The 23,284-nt window shown below is 42.6% G+C and overlaps 1 protein-coding gene across 3 annotated transcripts in view; it reads right to left on the bottom strand.

Moving 5' to 3' along the window:
* Positions 1-23,284, bottom strand: part of P4HA2 (prolyl 4-hydroxylase subunit alpha 2) — a 39,913-nt gene that overhangs the window by 6,847 nt on the left and 9,782 nt on the right. For 2 of the 3 annotated variants that reach the window (XM_033072945.1, XM_033072943.1), the window contains exons 1-11: positions 21,373-21,445; positions 20,236-20,333; positions 12,909-13,008; positions 11,182-11,278; positions 9,894-10,045; positions 8,303-8,440; positions 7,218-7,457; positions 4,759-4,970; positions 3,814-3,990; positions 630-700; positions 335-434 (exon numbers count right to left, since the gene is read on the bottom strand). In XM_033072945.1, coding sequence (XP_032928836.1) covers positions 335-434; positions 630-700; positions 3,814-3,990; positions 4,759-4,970; positions 7,218-7,457; positions 8,303-8,440; positions 9,894-10,045; positions 11,182-11,278; positions 12,909-12,990 — 1,269 coding nt within the window. In that variant the 5' untranslated portion in view covers positions 12,991-13,008; positions 20,236-20,333; positions 21,373-21,445. Of the gene's footprint in view, positions 1-334; positions 435-629; positions 701-3,813; positions 3,991-4,758; positions 4,971-7,217; positions 7,458-8,302; positions 8,441-9,893; positions 10,046-11,181; positions 11,279-12,908; positions 13,009-20,235; positions 20,334-21,372; positions 21,446-23,284 lie in introns of those variants that run through there. The other variant, XM_033072944.1, reaches the window with a different exon arrangement.

Genomic DNA, 23,284 nt, shown 5'->3' with positions numbered 1-23,284 from the left:
CATACAGCTATTCTGGCAGTGCTGTAACTACTGGCAGTCTTCTCCCCAACAGCCATCTAGAGATAATTCATATGAGACTATAGCAGGACTACAAAAAATATTTGGGTCTTAGAAGCATTGAATTAGGACAGAGGATAAGCTTTTGCAGACTTGAAAAATAAGCAGTAGGCATTTCATTCAGAACAAATTGGTAAATCTCAGATTCCTGTATGAAGTTATATTGCTTTGATATCTCCACCCTTCTCTGCCTGGCATACACAGGGAAAACATCCGTCTGCACCAGATCACCCTAACCAGCAGCTAATTCCACCAGGATGAAGGCCAGTGCACCAACCTGCAAGAGCTCAGCTGTTTTCACTGTTAACCCTGTGATCTGCTGCATTCGCTGATTCACCTTAGCCACAACAGGATCATCATTTTCTTCCAACCATGAGCTACAGGAAGGATAGCAGCACATTTTACAATCCAAATCACCACATCACATTTCCCAAGGCAGAATGATTCTTCTACCCTTTGTCAGATGGCTAAAAGAGTCATTTTGCATGCATTTGTTATATGCAAAGCAGTAGGTAGCAAACAACAGCTGTTAAGCACAAAAACCTTAAAGCTCAACCCTTCTCTCTGCTTACCTCTTGGATACCCTGTAGCTAGCCACTGTAAGGACACCGGTTTTGGGATCGCGTACTGTGGCTCGTGCCAGCTGTGCCAAAAAAAAATCCCAAGGGGGAAGAAACACATCAGCTACAGGATAGAAAATTTCTCGTCTCTTACCAAAAGCAACACCCGATTTGTCCCTCTTCAATATCTCACTGGATGAAAGAGCTTCAACGTACAATATGATCTCATTTCATGCTAAAACAGCACATGCAGAAACACAAGTACATCACCATCACCTGCACTTGATCCTGGAAAAAGAGTCTGATGAACTGCACAAGCCATGATATTGATTAAAGCCATGAGGTGCTTGCTGAACAGGTTTTGAAGGCACATTTTTTAAACAGCTGGAGTCAATATTAGTGAGAGGGAACAACAACACAAGTTAACATGTGATGTGCAAGTTCCTGGCAAAGAGAAAATCATTGGATAGCGCAGAATTTAACAAGTCAGCTCCTCATGTGGACTAAAACCCAACCTCATTCTCAGATGTAAAATAACAAGTGAAAACTTTTATAGAACAAATTACAAATTATGGGACAAGCAAATACCCAGTGGTAGTAAACTCCCAAGGACAACTCTCAACATTCCCATGCTCAAATTTTCCAGCTGAAAGATGTCTGGAACATCTAGTTCAGCATGTAATAACATCTCAAACTGTTGCAGAAGTAACTCTGCAAAAGCACAGCACACCTACATATTTTAAACAGCTAGTATCACATACAGGCCATACCACCAGATCAGTAGGAAAAAAATGGAACTTGGTAAAACTAATAAAGTTTTTTGTGGTGTAAGAATGACAGATGACTGCTAACAATACACCAGTTCATTTTGGTTTCATTCTTGCAGCAGAGAACAAGAACTGGGACACTCCTTTCTTTGACTGTAAACTCAGACCACATTTAAATTTAACTCCTGCCAACTACACACACTCTAAATCATCCCTCTTTTCTGCCACCTAATTATAGGTCATAGAAAGCTTTTTTATTCTCATCTTCTTCAGAGAATGCATTTATTTCCTTCATTTTCCCTCAAATAAGTCTCCAGCCAGCTTTACACTCCAGCTGTCTTGTCCCTGTACAAGTGTTCCTGGCACAGCTGTTGCTGTAATTCTGACTCACTGCTATTTTGTTCCAGATTTCGCCTGTATAAATTATAATAGAAGAGTCAGGCTGATTGAATGTTGTTCTTCACTGGTAGAGTGAAGCATAACTTTAGGAATATATATTTTGCTTCCCAAACTTTTCATTCTGCTGCCATTTTAAAGTTTGTACATGTTTGCTTGATTTCTGCACCCAGCATTTAATCTAAATAAAAGCCTGACTGCTTTGATATTATTCCCTATCTGCTCTGATAGGTAGGTTTCTTCATTTAAGACAACCTACATCTTGGTATAAACAACTCATAAATGTGATGCTTCCTCTCTCAGGGTGGAGAAATCAGCCTTGTAAGAGGCATTTGCTTTCAAAAATCATCGTAACACCCTTCATTGGTTAGAAGCTTCACTGACGGTTTCAGAGTCTATTTAGTTCAGCAAGCTCTCCATTGTTATTTCCTTCTGAAATTCTGCAGGTAACATCAAGAATTTTGGGAATATGGTTCTCATACTATGATGGTGGACCTTCCTCAATGCTATTCACATCAATAGAGCTGACAATTTTCTTGACCCTCCCTAGCCAGTTCTGATGGATTGCCTGAAAAGTTGGACCTACTTTTTGGAAGTGGAATAACAGTGATTGCATTTTGCAAAACAAGCATAAAAAGCAACTCATCTGCAGCTACTCCCAATACATACAGATGTTCTTGCTCTACAGAAAGTATTGGCAAATCTAAACTTCAGATAATGCTGGACTCAAAAGTAAACATTTCTTGAAAATGCATTTTAGAATAAAGAAAGTGGATTTTTCTCAGCCTAAAACAAAATAACATATCAGTTTTGTCTGAAAGCTTCCATGATTATTAATTAACATTTCCAGGCTAAAATTAAGCCGCACTTATTAAGGACAATCTCATCACAGTACTTGGATTTTCCATTCTTTTAGTAGTACTGCAGAATTTAAAGTTATCCCTGCAGCTTAACTACACATAGGTTTAGAAAAAACAACTAGCTGTCTTTAGATGACGCTTTATTTGATAAAATAGATTAAATTATATGGTCTATGTGAATGCTTCCATTTTATCTGAAGCCCTTGAAGTTTTCTACTATGATCTAATAGGAAAAATTCTCCATTTAAGGAGGTGAGAATCCTCACTGAGACATGAGTGTTCAGCCAACACTTCCATTGCTGGCTGGTAGTCATAGAAGACCAGCTTCACAAACATCCTAAATTATTAATGATCTTGGAAAGCAGTTTCTCAATCTGTTTCCAACTATTTATGCTTACATTTAGAAATACTTACAGAAGGGTAAATCTTCACTGAAATTTTAGTACCATATTTCATAGTTGTAGCCTGAAGAGCGCTAAAATGAGCCACTCCTTTATAAGCAAAGATCTGTTCAGTTTAACATTCTGTTCAGACTTGACAAAAAAACTAAGGGGGCATCTACTACTATCACACTGCCAGAAAATTCCACCTCCAGAAAAAACAGATAATTACTAGCTTTCATGAGGTAGCTACTTTTTTTATTGTGTGCAGAGTCACCAGAACTCATACCATGGGTAACAGGGAACATCTATGGTTTAGAACAGAAGCAGTGGATTCTAGGACACACAAACAAACACCCAAACCCTAGGCATTATTCTAGCACAATTTAATTTTTCTTCTTTCTGCTTCTATTAAGATTTGGGCTTTTTAAATTTCATTTAAATTTGTTTCCAGTTCAAAAGGCAGACTTAAAGCATATTGCACACCTACTCCTATTATTTTAAGTCAGCCATTTAACTTTTCAAGTCTAGTCTCTAATTTCTTAAAGCTTTCTAAGCCATTTACTGAGAACTTTGCATAATTAAGTGCAATGGTGCATAAATACCTTTGGGAGCCTGGGGTTATGGTCCTACGTCACCAGGCAGTTTCAAAATCACTCCCTTTAGGCTCACAGCTGCAGTTTATCATCTGTAGTATGAAACCAGATCTTTCAAATCTTTGCTTAGTTCTTGCTAATAGAGACTGAAGCATGGAATTAGCTGTCATTAGTGAGATGGAAAAAGGGAAACTTACTCTTGGCTTTGCTAGTTGTTTAATTTTCTCTATTTCTTCATCAGACATGACATCATAGTATCGCACAATATGAGGACTGTCCCATTCATCTTCTTCTTTAAAGGGAGCTATGAGCAGATGAGGGTTTCTGTTTCCATCATGGTACCTACAAAACAGCCTTTTTTGTCTTCGAGGAGTCTGAAACAATACACCAAACAAAGCACTGTTTGCTCAAACACTTTTCTTGAACTTCAAACAGGCAAGACAAGATGAACTTCATTCCACACACAGTGTAAAAGTCATCAGGTGACCAGAAGATCCAAGATGTAAACAAGAGTGATTCTCTCGTTTACAAGAGCAAGTTACTGAAATTAAAAACAAGATATCCTGTTCCAGATACCACATCTGAAACACTAAACTTTAGGGGAATTAAATCATAATAGGTTACAGATTAAGAACTACACAAGCAGTGAGCTGTAAAAAAAGCCTGGTTCTTATAATTAAGACAATACAGATGAAATAAATTAATTCTTTTCCCTGGACTAAGAATTGAAGCCATGTTTGTTGAGAGGTACTGGAAATCACTTGATCAAAATAGTCACTCCAAAAGAACATGCAAAGATGGAAAAGGAAAGGAATAATGTGATTCCCAGATCGTGGTGAAGTATAATCAGTTCTCAGAGGAAAAAGTCTCCTTTTGTATCTGTAAAGCTGACTTTGACAAAGCTGAGTAGACAGATTGAGGAGAATCAGTTTTCAACAACCTTTAAGAGGTACAGCTAAGAATTGTTTGTGTGTAACAGCTGAAGATTGAGAAGCAAAGATATAAGGTAAAAATCTCAGCCTGGACAGAACTTAAATATTTCTTAAAAAAAGAGCTTAAGAGAAGGAAAAGTATAACATGTCCCACTAAGCTTGACCACCCTTATGCAAAGGCAGCATAGTCAGGAAATTCTTGTCTCTTACCATTTTCACCCCTTCACCTCTGCACAGGGCCTCATAGATATCACGTTCTGGCAAGTAGTCAAGAGGCCTCTCATAGGCTCCACTCTGCACCATGGCTTCTGTGGTTGTCAGAGTCTTGTTTACTGACTTGTCTTTCTCCTTCTCCTCTCTTTCCTTCTCTAGCAGCTTCTCAAAGTACCGCAGATTACTGCCTGCTCTCTCATGAGTGCCATCTTCATTGGGAGAAAAACAGACAAACAGTGATTTTTGCAAACTCAGAAACTGTTAGTAAAAACAAGTCCCCGTACCAAGACGGCAACAATTCTTTCCTTCCTAAAGCATTATCAGGCAAACAAAGGCATTGGCTTCAGTCTGCGCTGAAAATCGCCACTGGGAGGTTTCTGTCTTTGCAAAGGAGAGATGTGTACAGGATACAAAATAATCCTTTCTGGAAGCATCCATCATAAAACTTGTATTCCAAGAAAAAGAAGGTTTTGTTCTTCACATTCCTCATTTTCTCTCAACTTTTCTGACTAGTTCTACCCAAGATAAGCAGATCACCAGAGCTCATGAGCAGAGACCAAGGTAGCCTACTTGCTCTACCCCTCCTTTCCACCATGCTCCTCACCCACACTGCACAAGTACACTTTAATCAAGTACTGAGGTGGAGCCCAGCCACAGTCTTCAATCTCAGTTTGGGAAGCTCTGAGCCCACCTATAGTATCCATCTGTAGCTCTAACAGGGTTATATGGGAGAGAGCCTGGATCACTAGCATCTTTGGACATATTAGCGATTTATTAATGATGTTGGTATGAATCAAGAAACGACATCAATAAACCTTTACCCTAGAAAACTAAGAAGGAACAACTCCTTGTTTGTCTGTGTTTCTGGATGCTTCTGTCTACAACAGATAATTTCCCTTTTGGCCTTCCCAACTTTACTGTGTTTATCTCATGGAACTGACCCTAAAGCTCATTCCCATCACCACTCACTAGAGAATAGGCTAATAGTGGCCAGATAGGGAAGCTGAGCCCAGAGCAAAAGAAGGTGCTCCTTTCAAAGAGGACTGCCAAATATAGTCTACTGTCTACTGCTGATAAGGTTTTGCATTCTGCTATCAATGCTAAACCCCATTGCAGAGGGAGCTAGATTCGATACATATTCATATTGTCAATTTTAAGAATTCTAGTTCTGCAGAAATTAGACTAATAAATATTTTTCTATAAGAAGGTTTCACCCACTCTCAGGATGCTGCTAATATCTAAACTAAGAACGACAGCTCATTAAAAAACCCATCAAATACCTAACACAGGTAATGTTAACTCAAAATAAGGAGGACAGACCTTTTCAATGCAGGAAGTAGGCAAAGCTGGATAGGAAGTTTATTTGCTTACTCAAAGGAAAGCTAGAAACAGTTCAGAAATAAAAGAAGGTTTTAAGAAACTCAGTTTGTTCCAAATATTCAGAAATAAATACCGTAAGATCTCAGGCAAAGTACAGTAATTTCACGACCATAAGGCGCACCGGACTACAAGGCGCACCACCAGGCAGTCGGCAAAATTCGCAACTTTGTAGATCAGATAAGGTGTACCGGACTATAGGGCGCACTTTTTTTTTTTTTGCAGTGAGGCTCTGCCCCCAGCTCCCCCAGCGCGGTTGCTGGCCGAGGTCCCACCTCAACCTGGCAGCCATTGGCCCCCGGGCCCGCCTGTACCCGGCAGGGGCGGTGCCATGAGCCCCCAGGCCCGCCTGTACCTGGCAGGGGCCGGGGCATGCCCGCTGCTGCTCCGTGCCGCCTCTCCGGGGCCAGGCTATGGCCGCCACCCCTCCATGCCCCCTCCACAGGGCTGGGGCGCGCCTGTAGAGGGGTTGCCCCGCCTCCATGGGGCCGGGGCGTGCCCACCGCCGCTCCACCCGGCAGCCGCGGCCCTGCCGGCTCCCCCAGCGGCTCTCAGCTCTCATTTCCAGGTAGGCAAATTTCCGAACTTTGTCCATCAGATAAGGTGCACCGGACTATAAGGCGCACTTCTGGGTTCTGGGGAAAATTTTAGTCAAAAGGGTGCGCCTTATAGTCGTGAAATTACTGTATTCCAGCATTCAAGAGGCACACGTAAAGTCAATAAGACTTTACAGAGGGTGCAGCACTGCCTACATCTGTGTAGCCTTGATCTCCACTTGAGACAAGCAAGGCTTTACCCACTGCCAAACACAGCACCTTAGTACACTCCAGCAAAAAACACAGGTAGTGAGTGCAGTCAGACACTCTGGGGCCTTGGGTAACAACAGCATGGACTGTAAGACAGCTTGTTAAAGATACTCCATGTACAAATGGACTTCTTTCCAAGACCCACATTTATTGTAAGTCATCAGTCAGGATATCCTTTCCAGTCAGCTCACCAATGTGGATTGGGCCACAACTGTTCTCAGCTCTGCTGCTGGCAACACTTTCCAGCTAAAATAATGTGGTCTTTGTTCTTACCAAGGGATATCAGCCGTCTGGTGAGTTCCATGGCTCTGTGCAAATCCCCAAACTGGAAAACAGCATAGCTGAGATAATCTAGGATCTCTACTTTGCTGACTGCTGTATCCTCCCCTTCATCATGCTGTTTTAAGGCCTGCTCCATCCAGAGCACAGTGTGATAATAGTCCCCATCATTGTAGGCTGTCTTCCCCATGCCAAAGCAGTCACCAACTGTCAGGAAGGACCTATATTTTGTTCCTAAAAACAAAAAGATAGCCTTCAGCAATCCACACAAAAGCACCTTTGCCTCAAATACATGGGACACATTGACAAGTATCTGTAAATACACACTTTTATAATCCAAAAGTGTTTCTAAGAAACAATGCTTTGACAACATTTTAAGTTCACTACTAAAATGATCATCCCATCAGAATTAAAGAGTAAACTATCTTAATTTTATTCTAATTCATTCCTTTGGAAAAGATAAGCTTAACAGAAGTTACAGTGGTAAGCTATTGCGTTTTCTGTTGTAGACACAGAAGTGCAGACTAACATCTTAACAGATTTCACCTAACCTACAGATTAACACTGCTAGATGATCAGAAATGCCTGGCTACATGCTTGACTACATGCACAGCCAGCTTGTTTGTCTTTACTGTAAATCTCTATTTGTGCATAAGCAAGCTGATGTTTATTTAAACAAACTGAGTGTCCAGTTGAGTGTGACTGCACTGATTTCCAGTTTCTCCAGCTCAGAAGATGCACAGATAGATTTAAAATTTAGTTAATCATTAAAGGCTAGTAATACTTATAATAACTACATTGAGTCAGCTCATCTATTCACACACCAATGAAGCCTATTCAGTTTGTAAACACCATGCTGGTAGCCACCATAACCTATTTCAGTAGGTGTCTCATAAGCAGCAGCAACAAACATTCATCAGGACTCAGCTAATAATCAGACATATCAGTATCTCTTGAAATTTTTTGAAACATCTGTGGCAAAAACAGTTAATCCTTGTTTCATAGAAGACTTTTGAGGAGAGTTTGAGGGTGCCACCACTTCCTTCCTGTTAAAGCCAAGGAGACCTTACTGCACTTACCTGGCAAGTTCCCTCGAGAGAGCGTTTCAGGATCCAGTTTGTAGGTGTCCTGCAGGCGCATCAGAGCCTTTGCCGCTCCAGTCTCATCTTCTTCAGTTGGAAAAAACTGACGCTGGATTGTAAGATTTGCAATAAAGCCTTTGCAGTAAAAGGGAAAGATGTTAACTTCCAGAGCTTGAATAAGTATCAGTACAAGACTGACACAAAAAATAAACATCTGCTCTGGCTTGAGAATTGGGTTTCAGATAATCCAGATTTAAAGCCTCTTATTAGGCGCAAAAGTTATAAACACATTGTTTTCTGTCCCTCTTCACGCAATATGGTTCATGAGTAAAAAATAAGGGATAAGTAGATGAATGTCTCCATTTTCTTATGCCACACAATTACTGATGTACAATGTGAATCTATGATCTTCGTTTTCCTGTAATGTCTCTTTCTGACATGAAAACTCTCATCAGATCTCCTGCAATAGCCATAGAGACAACTGATTTTAGGTTGTAGTACTGATCAATGATCTCCAAATCTGTACTCCAACCTCTAAAGCCGTAAGAGTTTTTCAAGTCTCAGTTCAGGGACAGTGATTCCCTGATCAAGTATCCCCTCACTAGTGTAGGGCCTTACTCGGTGAGAGAGTTAAACCTGACAAGTAAAACCAGGTGATATTCAGAAAAAAATTAAATGCACTAGGTAAACATATCAGGGTAACACAGCACATTGGTTGGGCAGAAGAGGAAGCCATCAACTGGAAGAAAACAGACCAAACACTTCCAGTCACACAGCAAGCCAATACTGGAAAAAGCAGTCTTTAGAAAAATAATTAAAATACTGAAGTATATTGAATATTTTTGTCATTATTTCCATTTAGGATAACTTTTCCAAAAGGCAAAAGCCTCACCCGGAAAAAACTTCCAAGTACCTAAACTTCAGCATATGCAGAGCAGAAAAGGAAACGATGTGGTGTTCTGCCTGAAAAACATAACCAACCACCTCTCCCTCACTTTCCAAAAGTCTAGTAAAAATAAACCTCCATTTAAAAGAGGTATGCGAGCAAACTCAGGCAGACACTTGAACAAAATGATGCAAATCCAAGAATTAGTACTGGAATCATTTGATTCAGAAGGATAGGTTTAGAGACAGCAATGATATTTTATCCTGGCTTTGACAGAGTACAGCATCTGCCAACTCTAATGCTGGGGCTGATACAAATTTCTCCACCAGCTGAATATGGGACTCATTTTGATTCTTAATCTTATTCTCTGATCAACATGGTCAAAAAACAATTATCATTAAGAGAAGCAACAGACTGGGAAAGCAAATGAAGCAGTTTATATACAAGAGAACATAACACTCAACAGTTACCACCACAGCTTTAAGCATATCCCATTCTCCCTTTCCCCACAAATAAAACAGTTTTTCAAGACTGAGATGTGTTTCAGTTGCAAGTTTTGCAGGTTGGGTAATCAGTACACACAAGGCAAGACCTTAGTTGCTGTTTAAACAAACTTGGCAATAATATTGAAACCACAGCCAAGCTTGTGGTTTTCCAGAACACAAGGCTGCCTCCCAACAGCAGTCCCCTGTAACTCCTTACCACTTGTTGTATCCTGAAGAACCAGGTTTTCCAATTCAAGCCAGTCAGTATTCAAACGCTTCACAAGCTTATATGCATTTACAGGGTGTGCCAGATACCCTTCTGGATCAGAGGCTGATTTGCTGGTCAGTACATCCATTTTTTCAGCCCAGCTGGAATGACAAGTGTGCACCTCAGCCTGGGAACAATTTATGAATGTGCATCTTCCTTCTTAAATCATTCTCATTACACATCTAGATTAAATTATTGCCACTTATGCTGTCAAAATTGGCTTTCAAACTTCTCAAATTCCCAAGGGTAAAGTGGAGGGTTTTTAATTACAATAGTCTCTTTCAAAGTGAAAATATTTCCCTGTTTAGTATTTAAAACTTAACTTCAGCAGGCATGCATCTCAGTTGTAATGAGCCTTAAAAATACTAGTTTATTCATAGATTGAACAGATATTCTCTTCACCAATACTTCAAGAAGATATTGCTTTGCCTCCAAAGGGCAGCTTCTCAAGGAAAGAACACTTTGTGAATATGTGACCAAAATTCCTACCATTTCACTACTCCATAGTGCTATTCTCATCCTACACTCCCAAAGGAAGGTCAGATTGACACATACAGCCTCGAGTTCAGAAGTTCTTTGGAAAGCACTTGGCTCTTCTGAACCTGGATCTCATTTAGACTATCATCCCGTCACACCCAAGTATACATTGCTTTTGGCTAGACAAGAAGTAACAATCTTCCTAAGTGACACATAGTATCAGCTGTCAGCTAGAGCCTTCCAAGTGATCCAAGCAATCCAGACAACATCAGAGATGAGCTGCAGCCACGTTGGCACCTGAAGAGAGCACGGCAACACAACTGTCCCCGAGGGCAAAGCCAACACAGGAAGGAACACAGATTTTGGGAATGCCACTGGCACACTTGGCTCTTGTAAGCAGGGCTGATGGCATGAAACAAGCAGCACGGAGCACTGGCACACAGAAGCATTCAGCTCTCATGACAAGACTCCTGATATGATTCTGACACGTCCTCCCTACAGAGTCCTGTGATGGTATAAGGACAGAGCAAAGTGAGGAGAGCCCACAAGAGCCCCATTTCTAAAGAAGCAAATTCTAAGTGATATCTGAAGCAGGGACCCTTAATGGGAATAAATTAAACCAGATTAGTATCTATCCTCTCCCTATGATTATCTACTCAGGAAATACCAACAAGATTCAGCATCAGAGGGTGGTGATAGAGGTGGAGTCTGAATACAAATGAGCCATTTTGTCATCCTTCATTACACAAATCTTTCCTACCTTTTAATCTGAGAGAGCTTTTTCTCTTCAGCTCTGATATATTCCTGTAAAGACTGTATCAAGTCCTTCTCCGCATAAATCAGGTCTGTCATTTGACCTAAAAAGAGCAGGAGCAAATATTCATCAGACCTAAAAAAGTAACAATTACTAAGTGCACAGAAGACAAACCTTAAATACTCCAGCGCTATTAAAACCATCACAAACAGCAGACAAATTAAGGGTGTGCACTTCAATGCCTGTAAGCCACAAAAACTGTTAGACAAGTCTGGCATTCAAATGCTTGAAGGTGCTTTTCAAGGCCCAGCTTAAACAGTTCATGCAACTTTGCTCTGACCCTTCCTCTGCCTCTGAATCACTTTTAGTATTACAAGTACGTGCAAGATTAAAAGAAAGGTTTGACACTCATATAGCTACAAAGCAACAAAAGAGCCAAATGGTTGCCAAAACATCTTTTCTACATATGGATACAGATTAAGTCACACTCATAAATTATTAGCATAATCACTGGCATCATTTAAAGTTACAGTTTTACAATATGGGTAACTGTGGAAACAACCTAACATTATGCAGAGAGGAATTTCAGACTAATGTTCATAGACTCTCACACACACTCTCCTGATTAGCATTAGTGGAAATTGCTAACATATTAGTTCTAACCGCTATGACAAACTTGGCTTTTCAAAGCCCAAACTGAAAGAGCACGATGAGGTTCATGAATGCAACCACAGCCCCCAGCATCCCAAAGTAATTATGAATGAGGCATGATTAAGGAGATACAAGGCATCAGGATGTGCTATTTTCAGAGTTAGGAAAGGTTCAGAAATAAGTGTAGAGAAGGTGATCCTTCATGGAAGCTTTGTATAAAATGCTACTTGGAAAAATCAGAAGCAAATAATACACATGAAGTTAAATATTGTTCAGCCAGTCGCAGGGCACGTGAGGAGGTTGGCAGCAGGACTCTGGCTGAGCAGTTCCACACAGTGGTGCAGAACAACCCACCAGGAGCTCTAAGCTTTGCCATTCAGAAACAGCTCCACTGATCAAAGGACATTCTGGAGAACAGCCAGTGGTAGTTAATCAGCCTCAAATGCCCTTATGGAGGCAGAAAAACGTTTGACCAATTAACAGCAGAAAACTCAGCTTGTGCTTATTTGAAGCTCTACCATACTCATACACAGTCATCCTATTAGAACACAAGAACTAAATTGTCGTAAGAATCAAATTATTTTACAGATTTATTACAAAGCAAATTCTTTAGCATTCCTCAGGTGTAGCAAAACACACAATGCTAGGGAGTTACTAATTCTTCCCTCTGACTCCTAACTCCAACATTTTGAGAAGACAGGAGATTTCATCATGTGCTGTGGGAAAAAACTTGACATTTACCACAAATTATTTTCATAACTCAAATTTGGGAGTAAGCTTTTTAACATAAGGTGGTGTGTTCTGTTCAAGATGACAAGAGATGCACAAACCCTAATAGAACACAGGCTCCATCTTATTTTAACGACAGAGGCCCCAGAGAAATTTAAATCATGTTGGTCAGTGTTCTAAGTCAATCAACTGCAAACAAATTGCCCTGATGCTGCAGAAGAGCAGCTTTTCTTAATAGAGACAGTGTTGGCCAGAGTCACATGAAAAAAGCCTTATGCTTCAGATGATAACTTTAACAGTTCTACCAATCACAATAACCACATCACATCATCATGCAGTGGTTTTTTCCACACCTATAGAGGTAAAGAACTCTGCTTCTGTGTGCCAGATCAGGAAAACGCAAAGGAAGAACATCAACTGCAGCCAGGGTTTCATCTTCCAGATACCTCCAACCTGTAAAAAATTAAAAGGAAAAGGGGGAATAAAAATAATTAATTATTTGTGAGAAACAAGCCAAAGCACTAATCTTTATCTTCAGTCATTTTACCCTCATGAAAACTTAGACTCTCTGAATTTTAATTAGCAAAGGTTAAAAAAACTCTTCTCCAACCATAAACTCCTACTTAACAGTCTCAAATGCTATCTTGCATACTCTTTGGGATTTACATGGAAGACACTGGAAAGTACACATGAGAAAAAAAAAGGGAAACAATATATTGTCCACTGAGACAGTGAGAACAAAGTCTTCTGTAAGAGCAGTTCAGCACCTTCCATGTCAAACATAACAGCAGCTGGAAAATATGAGTCCCAAAAAATTGTATTATATTCCAGTAATAATAATAAGTCTAAATTAAATGGGTTTTATAGCATTCTATAAATCTCAGTTATTTAAAAACTGTCTAGAAACAAACAGTGAGAAAGCCAAATAGAGAAATAGAACATTTTGTAATGTGGAAGTGGTAGCAATGGTTGGAAAAGTTAAAAGCAAAACTTCCAGCTCTGCTTTTTCAAGACACATTATCTCAGAATACTGGCCTCTGGGCACAGCCCTTATAACTTTTGCATTTCAAAGGCTGTGCCAGTTTAGAAACCCAGCTCCAGAGATGGATGTTGAAAGCAGATTGTTCCATTTCCAAAAGCACAGCCTGAGGCGTATGGGAGGTAAGCCAGTCTGAGCAGATGGGACCAAGTGAAGCAAGAGGCATACAGAAGAGCCTCCTGAGAGATCTAACGACCAGAACACCTTCTCCGAGAGATTTGTGAGGAGCACTGCACTTGGATGAGTCCACGGCTCACTCCAGAGCTGCCTGTCCACCAAGCAGGAACAGCTACCAATGCCAGCCTCATGTAGGGGCATCGCTGCTCCAGCACAGAGCTCCTGGCACACCTTTACACAGCAGCAAAAGGGAGGTGACAATTCTCCACCTCAATGCAGGAAGCAATTATTACTTTTGCCTACTCAATGTAACTGGGCAAACTGGTGGCTCAAAATTACCACGAATTGCCACCAAACACTGTGTGACTTGGTAACTCCAAATACAGTAAAAATGCATCTATTGGGGGCAAAATGGAATCAGCCTGAGAAAGCGGAATGGAGCGGGGAAAGTAAAGGAAAATACATGGAGTATCCTGAAATTTCAAGCAATGCAGCAAATAGGAAGGAATCAAGATAATTCTGCAATAACTCTAACTTGTTCCCTTGGGCTCCACACATCTGCCTCCAAAAGATGAAACATCCACAAGGCAAAAGACCAAAAGTGGATATTGCCCTTTCTTTCTCAGATTTTCAAGCCCACAGCACAACTGAAGCTCTTACCCTCAGCTGGGTTCACCAGTGCCACAAACACAGACATCAAACACACCCTCAGTGACACCACCACCAAAAACATTTGAAATAGCTCTGTCCTCTTTTGTGTATTATCACATGGTAAGATGATTTTTTTTTTAATAACTCTTTTGATTGCTTTGCAAGAACACACAAGGAATCAGAATCATTTACCACAAGTTTGCAAGCATGAGTAAGCAGGAAAATGTCTCGCAGTATCATAAGTCTTCTACTTTTCTTCTTCTGGTTCTCACCCTCCTGCAAACCACATATTCCCAAACTGCTCGTTTTAGTTAGTTAAAAACTAGTACATGAATAATCTGAGTCTTGGACTGAGAAATGAATAAAGCTGAGTGAATAGTACCAAGCAGACGTCTGCCAATGTTACAAGCCACAGTAAGTGATGCAGCAGAAAGCCCAGCAAGCCAAGCGCACTTGGAAAGTACATTAATTTGTATATATAAAGCCTCATCTGTCCATCTGAATAGTCTGCTGTCATTTAATGGAGTGGTTTTTTGGATGCACACCATAAAGTCTGGGAGAACAATTACAAGTGAATATTCCGGTTAAAACAACATAACTCTACATTTTCCTGCACCTCCTTTCCATGTTCTCTCATGGCAGAAGCTATCTGCCAAGAAGGACACTTATTACAGCTACCAGCTTGTCTTTATAAAAGATCTTCAACAGGTTTACCATCCTACTCAGTTTTACTTGACTTATTAAACAGAGACCTCAATAAAGAGAGCGCAGCTCTTGCTCAAACAAGCAGGACACCTGGCTGCAGGGTTTGCAGATCGTTTGTACAAATTATTTTCACAGCTGTTACTGGGAAAACCAGCATGAGTAATGAATTACAGGAGGCTGAATATCCACAGTCTTGGCTGGTAGGAGCATGTGTGCACAGTCATTCGTATGCGTGCCCACCCCACTCCAGCCGAACAATCTGCTAACAAAGAAGGCAAGAGGGCCAGAAGGGGCAGGAGCAGCTCCTGCCTCAATAATGGAGACAAATGTTTGTAAAGCCAGTGTGTTTTATTCAAACAAACTCCAGACAACAAGCCTCTGTAGGACAAACACTGCCTATATTTCTAGCTTTTTCTTTTGTGGCTTTGTTGGGGACTTTTTGGGTTTTTTTGGTTTTTTAAACTTCTTTACAGTATAATACTTCAATGAATCATTACTCCCTACTTTTCCCTACGGAAAGAGTGCTGTCAGAGAACACTGGTAGAAGGAAAAATGGTTCTAGACAAAGTACACAGGGACAGAATTTTCCTCCACAGGTTAGACTGAATTATTTATTAGACAAGCTTTCTAAAAACCTCATAATCAACAAGATATAGAGACCTGACCCATTAAAGGGAAGATGCACATCTACCATGGTTCTCAGTTCCTCATACACTCTGAATTTCATATCCAGTCACAGGGAACATAGGCCAGCTCCCAGACAAAAGGGAGGACTTTTTTTAGGTCAGAAAAGGAAACAAATACCTATTACTCATCCAGTGCCTTTAGGACTCAACTTCTGATCAAACTGATATGCTACAGTCTCCTTTATTCACAATAGTACAACAGTACTCCACCTGCCTGACGGCCTAACTAAAAACAGGGACAAAAAATGCAAGTCCTTCATCCAGGAATTTGCACAGACTTCTCATGCAGGACAAATTAAGTGGAATCAACATAAGACCAGTCTGTACAACATAAAGAATACAAATCATACCCTTTATTGTGGTAAATCAGACCAGAGTGGTACCTGTACTCATATGTGAATGCTCCTTTTGACCACGTGAACACCAGAAAAAAAACCCAAAACTCTGCTCTTCCACTCCACACTGAAAGGTGACAGCACTCCCTTGGCTATGGGGCTTCTCTAGGGGAGGTGGGGATGTAACTGCTCCAAACTGCTATAAGCAAAGTCACCTCTTTTTCCAAAGACTAGGTGGGGGAAAAATTTTTCAGAGCACACAGCAATGTTTTTTTCTAAGGAATTAAAGGCAGAATACTGCTTTCTGATTTGGATCCATGCTTACAGACCCAGAAGTTCCTGCAGAGGAATAAAGCTTGTGAGATAAAGTATCATAACCAGATACTGTCAACATCTGATTAAGATACCATTTTTCTGACCTACTGGAATACAACATAAAAGCTGATGACACAAGTAAGGGTTACAGCCTGTCTCCTCTTCTGTGCTTGCCTGTGCTGTTAAACACACCTGGGAAATCACTGTGAAAGGCTGCTTCCACATGTATCTATATTTAAATATCATGGTGAAATCCAACAACCAAACCACTAACTCAAATCACCTCAGGCCACTGATGAGTTCTTGGTGCACACACAGCTGAGGCTCTGAAATGTGGTCCATTCTCAAAGAGCAATTAGAGGCTGGACTGTTGGGTGAGACAGATCTGTTTGGGGCTCCTCCAAAAGCCACTGTTTTCCACCCTATCTTCTTACTTGCAGACCCCACCACAAACAATGCAGCTTGAAAAGTAAGCATTAAGCAGCTGTCAGTACTGATGGCTATAGATAAGGTTAATGATATCTAAGCAGAAAATGGTATAAACAAAACACCTGCAAGGGTGCTTACTTATTAAGAACCAAAAGACAGACTTAATTATAAACACATTTTCAAGATGTTGAAGGAAGAGGAGCCTCTCTCAACAACTACCAAGAAAAGCAGCCATAAAACCATCCACTAGTAGCAGTATTTCAAGTCTTGCAGATTAGCTCAACACATGATAGCAGCTATAAAACTTCAAAAATTACTAAATACTAAGGAAACCTACACTATTTGCTGAAAACTTTGAAACAAGTACAGTAATTTCACGATTACAAGCCACACCTGATTACAAGCTGCACCTCCGGGTGTCGGCAACCTTTAGGTCCATACATAAGCTGCACCTGATTATAAGCCCCACTGTCGTTCACAGCGAGGACCCGCGTGCAATGAAGTTGCGAAGTAGTAACAGAATCGCGGGATCACGGGGTTTACTGGCTCGGCTCAGGCCATGCGGGCTCGGCCCGCTCAGGGCCGCTGATGGGGCCACATAGCCCAGCTCAGTGCGGCCACTTGGGGCCGGCTGCCGCTGCCAGGCTTGCTCACCCCAGCCTGGTGCTGCCTCGCGTTGGCAGGCGGGGATGGAGCCTGCCGACACCCACGGTAGCGGTGGCAGGTGGGCACAGAGCCCCCTGCCCACTCCCGCAGCACCGGCAGGAGGCGGGCACAGAGCCCCCTGCCTTCCCTCGGGCCGCGAGGCCAGCTGGAGGGAGCTCCCCGCCTCCCCTCCACCGCGCTGCCAGCATGGAACCCGCCTCCACCCGCCACGCAACAGAGTAACCAATTTGTAACAATTGCGCAATCCCGGGTTTTACTGGCAGGTGCTCTGCTCGGCACCTCAGCTTGCACTTCCGGGTTTGGAAATTTCAGAAATTTTTTCATGTATTAGCTGCTCCTGAGTGTAAACCGCATTTCCGGGGTGGGATCAAAATTTTAGTCAAAATGGTGCAGCTTATAATCATGAAATTACTGTAATTCAGAGCTGAAATTCATCATCCACGTGAACTCAGATGCACCAGTGTTTAACCCAGCCCGTTCCTCGAGAGCACACTGGTTTTACTGCTTGAAACAGCTTATGCCAACATCAACACCTTTCTTTACAAAGCATTTTAATACGGATCTAAAAGCAATTATAATTACCTGGCAAAAACACCAATGATTGCCTTGTGTTTCTCAAGGCAAGCCAAAAGAAAATGAGGAAAAGTTGTTTATTTGCAAGCATTAACAAGGACACAGTACAATCATGCAAAACTGCTGGCATTGCTTTGAAAATAAAATAAATTACAACCACCTTAGAAACCATAATCATCTTGATTAGCTCCCAGTGATTTTTTTAAGCCATAACAAAGAATGTTTCTTCACATTCCAGTAGAGAACAAAACTGATGCAAGTCTAAGGCACAGCAAATCCACAGCTTACTCTGCAAGCTCTGCCTTTAGAAAGCAGCCTGGAGTCTAATTCCACAGTATTGGTGAGGACAAAAAGACTCTGGGTCTTTTGCACTACAGCTTATTTTTTCAGCATTAGTATTTAGACTGCATTTTACTGTGCAAAGGCCATAACTTTTAGTATACCATCATACTTAACATAACTTGACATAACTCACCATTTGCTCATATAAAGCATTAAAAATATCTTCCTGCTCAGAAATAAGAGGGACTCTTTACATATTAAAATGTCTGTCAGTGAACTATTTCTTTCAATTAAATTTAACTAAAATCAGATGTTATCATTATCTCAGGGGTTGATTCTATTCACAGAATGGTTAGGTTGGAAGAGACCTTCAAGATCATTAAGTCTAACCCATGCCCTAACACCTCAATTAAACAATGGGACTGAGTGCCATATCCAGTCTCTTTTTAAACACATCCAGGGATGGTGACTCCACCAACTCCCCTGGCAGACCATTCCAGTACTTGATCACTTTTTCCATAGAAAACTTTTTCCTAATATCCAACCTGTATTTCCCTTGGCGCAGCTAAAGACTGTGTCCTCTTGTTCTGTCAGTGCTGCCTGGTGAAAGGAACCAACCCCACCTGACTACAACCACCATTCAAGAAGCTGTCAAGAGCGATAATATGGATACCCCTGAGTCTACTTTTCTCCAGGCTAAACAACCCCAGCCCCCTCAGCCACTCCTCACAGGGCTTGTGTTCCAAACCCCTCACAAGCCTCGTTGCCTCCTCTGGGTGTGCTCAAGTGTCTCAACGTCCTTCCTAAACTGAGGGGCCAGAACTGGACACAGCACTCGAGGTGTGGCCTCACCAGTGCTGAGTACAGGGGAAGAATGACCTCTCTGCTCCTGCTGGCCACACTATTTCTGATCCAGGCCAGGATGCCATTGGCCTTCTTGGCCACCAGGGCACACTGCTGGCTCATGTTGAGCTGGCTGTTCACCAGTACCTCCAGGTTCCTTTCTGCCTGGGCACTGTCCAGCCACACCGTCCACAGTCTATAAGGTTGCGGGGGCTTAACTGTGGCAAAAATGCAGGACTCAGTACTTGGATTCATTAAACTTCATCCTACTGGACTCTGCCCATCCATTCAACCATTCCAAGTCTCTCTGTAAAGCCCTCCTACCTTCCAATAGATCGACACACGTGCCCAACTTGGTGTCATCTACAAATTTACTAATGAAAGACTCAATGCCTTCATCCATGTTGTCAATAAAAATACTGACCAGAACAGCACAGACCCCTGAAGGACACTAGTGACTAGCCACCAGGTGGACGCAGCACTGTTCACCACCATTCTCTGGGCCCAGCCATCCAGCCAGCCTTAACCCAGCAGGGTGCTCCTGTCCAAGGCATGGACTGCCAGCTTTTCCAGGAATACGCCAATATCACTTTAGAACATATCCCTCTCCACACTCCATGTTCTCATCTCTAACATATAGAAAACTATGCAAAAAAATCAGAACTAGTCATAGGAAAAAAATCTATGTTTACAGCCTGCTTCTTTGGAACTTTGCCAAAGCATACAGCATGGAAATTATAAACAGATTGGATTCCTGACTTAAACCTCCAGTGAAACAGTTCTTATGCTAACTGGTCCCTGCTCCCTCTGCTGTTATTCTCTTTGAAGTATGTAATTCCTGCACAGCTTCCCAAAGCATGATTAGTCACATTAAAAAAATCACATTAAAAATTTGAAGCCCAAGAAATTATGGCACTAGCAAGAAGCCACATTCTTGTCTGCTAGTGCCACAGCAATGCCAATTTACCCATGGAGAATAATGTCCTGCTTGTGAAATGTGAGTGGCAGTTACTGAGTGCTATATATATTCACAACATACCTGTGGGTTTATTTCCAAGTCCTTAATGCCAGAAAGATGAAGTATTACCCTGGTAAAGACAGCCACAGCAGCCTTTCAGCCCCACTCTCACAGAGCACCTATAAAATTAAAGAGCGAGAGGTTTTGTTACAAAATTGTCTTCTGGGGAACACTATTTTAATATTGAGGGAGAAGGATGATTACTGGTTAGAAACACCAAACATCACAAAGTCAGACAGTCCCAAAAATAGTCTTTATTTACATATCCTCTCTCTTGCTTCCAGGTTACAAGCACCTTTTTTGCTTCCTGACATAAAATTACTCCTGTCTAGTCAAAGGCATGTTTTGCCATCTTATGACAGCTGAGCTGTGGTAACAGGTAGTGCCTTCCATTTTCATACCAGCTGCTCCCCACTGCCTTTGCACAGACTTTTACACAGAGGCTTTGGTCACTGCATTGTACAGGTCACACGCAGCTGCCTGCGCTCTCCTGGCCTGTCCCCAGCCCAGCTACACAGCCGTGTAGGGAGAGGCATTTTTTTTTTAATACAAAGTTCAAAGTAAAATAAAATGAGACGTGAGCAGAATAAGTGGGGTTTGAACACCTCTATAAAGTTTAAGCCATCGCTTGCTCTGTGCTGAGCCTATAGCAGGCAGGGAACATGCACAGCCAGTCAATGCAACTGGCAAAGTCAGCTGGCAGTCATTTAACCGGGAATGCCAGTCCTATCAAATCCAAACATCGCGGAGAAGGGGAACAAGCTCTTCCACTATTTTTCCGATGACTTCTAACACGCTCACAAATACCCGCTGATGTTTTGGGATACCACCTCCCCCCCGTGCAAAACCGCCGCCCCCCAGAGTCCCACCCGCGGGCAGCATCGAGGGGCTGCCGGACGACACGCCGCGGGGCGCTGGACCGGGGCAGCCAGCTGAGACCCGCCGACCCCCGGCAGCGGAGCGAGGATCCCAGACAAGATTTAACCGCGGCGCGCCAGGGCTGAACCGCCTTCAATGCGCTCGGACCACGCCGCCGGGCAGCATTCTCGGCTCCCCCGCAACAGAACTCCCGCGAGTCCCGGGGGGGCTGCTGGCGCGCCCAAGCTGCGGCTGCAGCTACACCCTCAGTTGTGCCCCGCTCGCCCCAGCCCCGCTCACCCTGCGGCCGCCGCTCCCGCTGCCCGTTCTAGAAGCGCCCCGGCCCTTCCAGCCCCGCCTGCCGCCGGCCCCGCCCCTGGGCCCCGCCCCGGGGAAGCCCCGCCCCCGCCGTGACGCCGTAACGCCGCTCCGCGCCGCCCGAGCAGCCCGGGCCGTGCTGAGCTCTCGCAGCGGCTGTGCCCCGGTGAAAAGCGGATGCGGAGGGAACTCAAACACCTTTGTAACCCCCGCTCCGTCCCTGGAACAGCCCGCCTGGCTGTGGACGTGCTCCCTGCAGGCCGGCGGTAGCTCAGGCGCTGCTCACAGCACCGCCAAGCCAGCTCTCAGCAGCTCCGCGTGAGCCCTAGGCAAGTGGCGGGCTCGCGGCAGAAGGAAAATGATGGAAAAAAAGGAAAACTATCTCAGTGGCAGAACGTGACAGGGCTGTATGAAGAGGGATGATGATGGGCTCACGCCGCCCTGGGCTCCGCCGAGGGCAGGGAGAGCCCGAGCCCCGCTGGGTCTCCCGAGACCACAGCACAGCTTCGGGCGAGGACGGACCCAATACGAGGCACGGGGAGAGCTGAAACAAAGAGAAAACCCTTCCCCAGCTCACCAGAACATCTGTTCCACTGTGTTTCCTCTCCAGAAACCAGTATTCACACTAATTCTGAGTGACCATCATCGTTGCCAATCATCCCAACAGTAACCTCTACCAAAAATAACATCTTTCCAACATTAAATAGAACCAGGAACCTAGTAAGACACAAATGAACAAGCTACCTCTTGCTTTCCAAATTCACTCCATCACGTGTCCATTTTCTAAAGAGAGACCTAGTGAACTATAACTGAAAAAGCAAAGGCTTTGGGAGATGACTCACCAAAGCAATCCATAAGGAAAATCCAAAACAATCCATAAGAAAAATAGAAAATAGGGAAATAAATATCTAACATAAGGGGACAATTTCACTGACACTTTCAACAACTGCTAATATCACAAACCATTTAAAAGGGCCCAGCTGTCCTGTCACCAGAACATACTAACAGTTCCATATGTTGCACATACACTTTGTACACTAACATTTATTTGGGTGAATTTAGAAATGATTGCATCATTGCCAATGAGAGAAGCAAGCTGTGAGTCTGTGATGGCATTAAAGATATTAGCATATTTTAGAGACAGTAAAAACACTATTAGTCTTCAGACCCAATGACATGAGTCAGACCTGAATTCCTTACTCAGTTCTTATGCTTCTTTTTTAACCTATTTTTATGATAGACTTCTTGCTCCTACATTAGGGAGAAATAGATTTATTTTCTTCTCTTTTAGTAGAATGGATTAAAATGTGTTTGTAGATGTGTGTTGGGTTTGTGTAGCAACATTTTTGGTAGTGGGGGGCTACAGGTGTGGCATCTGTGAGAAGCTTCTGAAAGCTTCCCCCGTGCCCAATTGAAGCCAATGTTGCTGCTGGACAATGCAGAGCCCATTGGCAATAGTAGTAGTATAAATGTATTTTAAAAAGGAAAACAAACCCTGCACAACTGCAGGCAGAGAGAGCACTGAGAACATGTGAGAGAAACAACTGAATGCGGAGAGTTACGACATGGAGATCTGCTTTAAAACCAGAAGAATGAAGCATCCTGTGGGCATTTGAAGCCCTTACATTCCTTAAAAGTAAAGTAAAAATCTCTTTGCAGAGAGCTTGTCTGCTGAAAGTTTGCACAAATATTTTTTGTATGGCCCCTTGTCTCTCATATTACAACAGTTTGTTCAAGGCCTAGGCAGAGGAAATATTGAAATTAACTGAAGAGTACTTAGGTCATGCCATATTGGATTTCCCATAAAACAATGCAGTGAATTAGAATGGAGGAGGCAGGAATATGCCTGGATAATAACTCTTTCTGACCTCAGCATAGCTCAGGTTTCTCCCTG

The sequence above is a fragment of the Catharus ustulatus genome, chromosome 15 (genome assembly GCF_009819885.2).
Source record: "Catharus ustulatus isolate bCatUst1 chromosome 15, bCatUst1.pri.v2, whole genome shotgun sequence".
NCBI classification, from domain to species: domain Eukaryota; kingdom Metazoa; phylum Chordata; class Aves; order Passeriformes; family Turdidae; genus Catharus; species Catharus ustulatus.
Note: the sequence above shows the minus strand (reverse complement) of the source record. Positions and strands in the feature narration are given on the sequence as shown.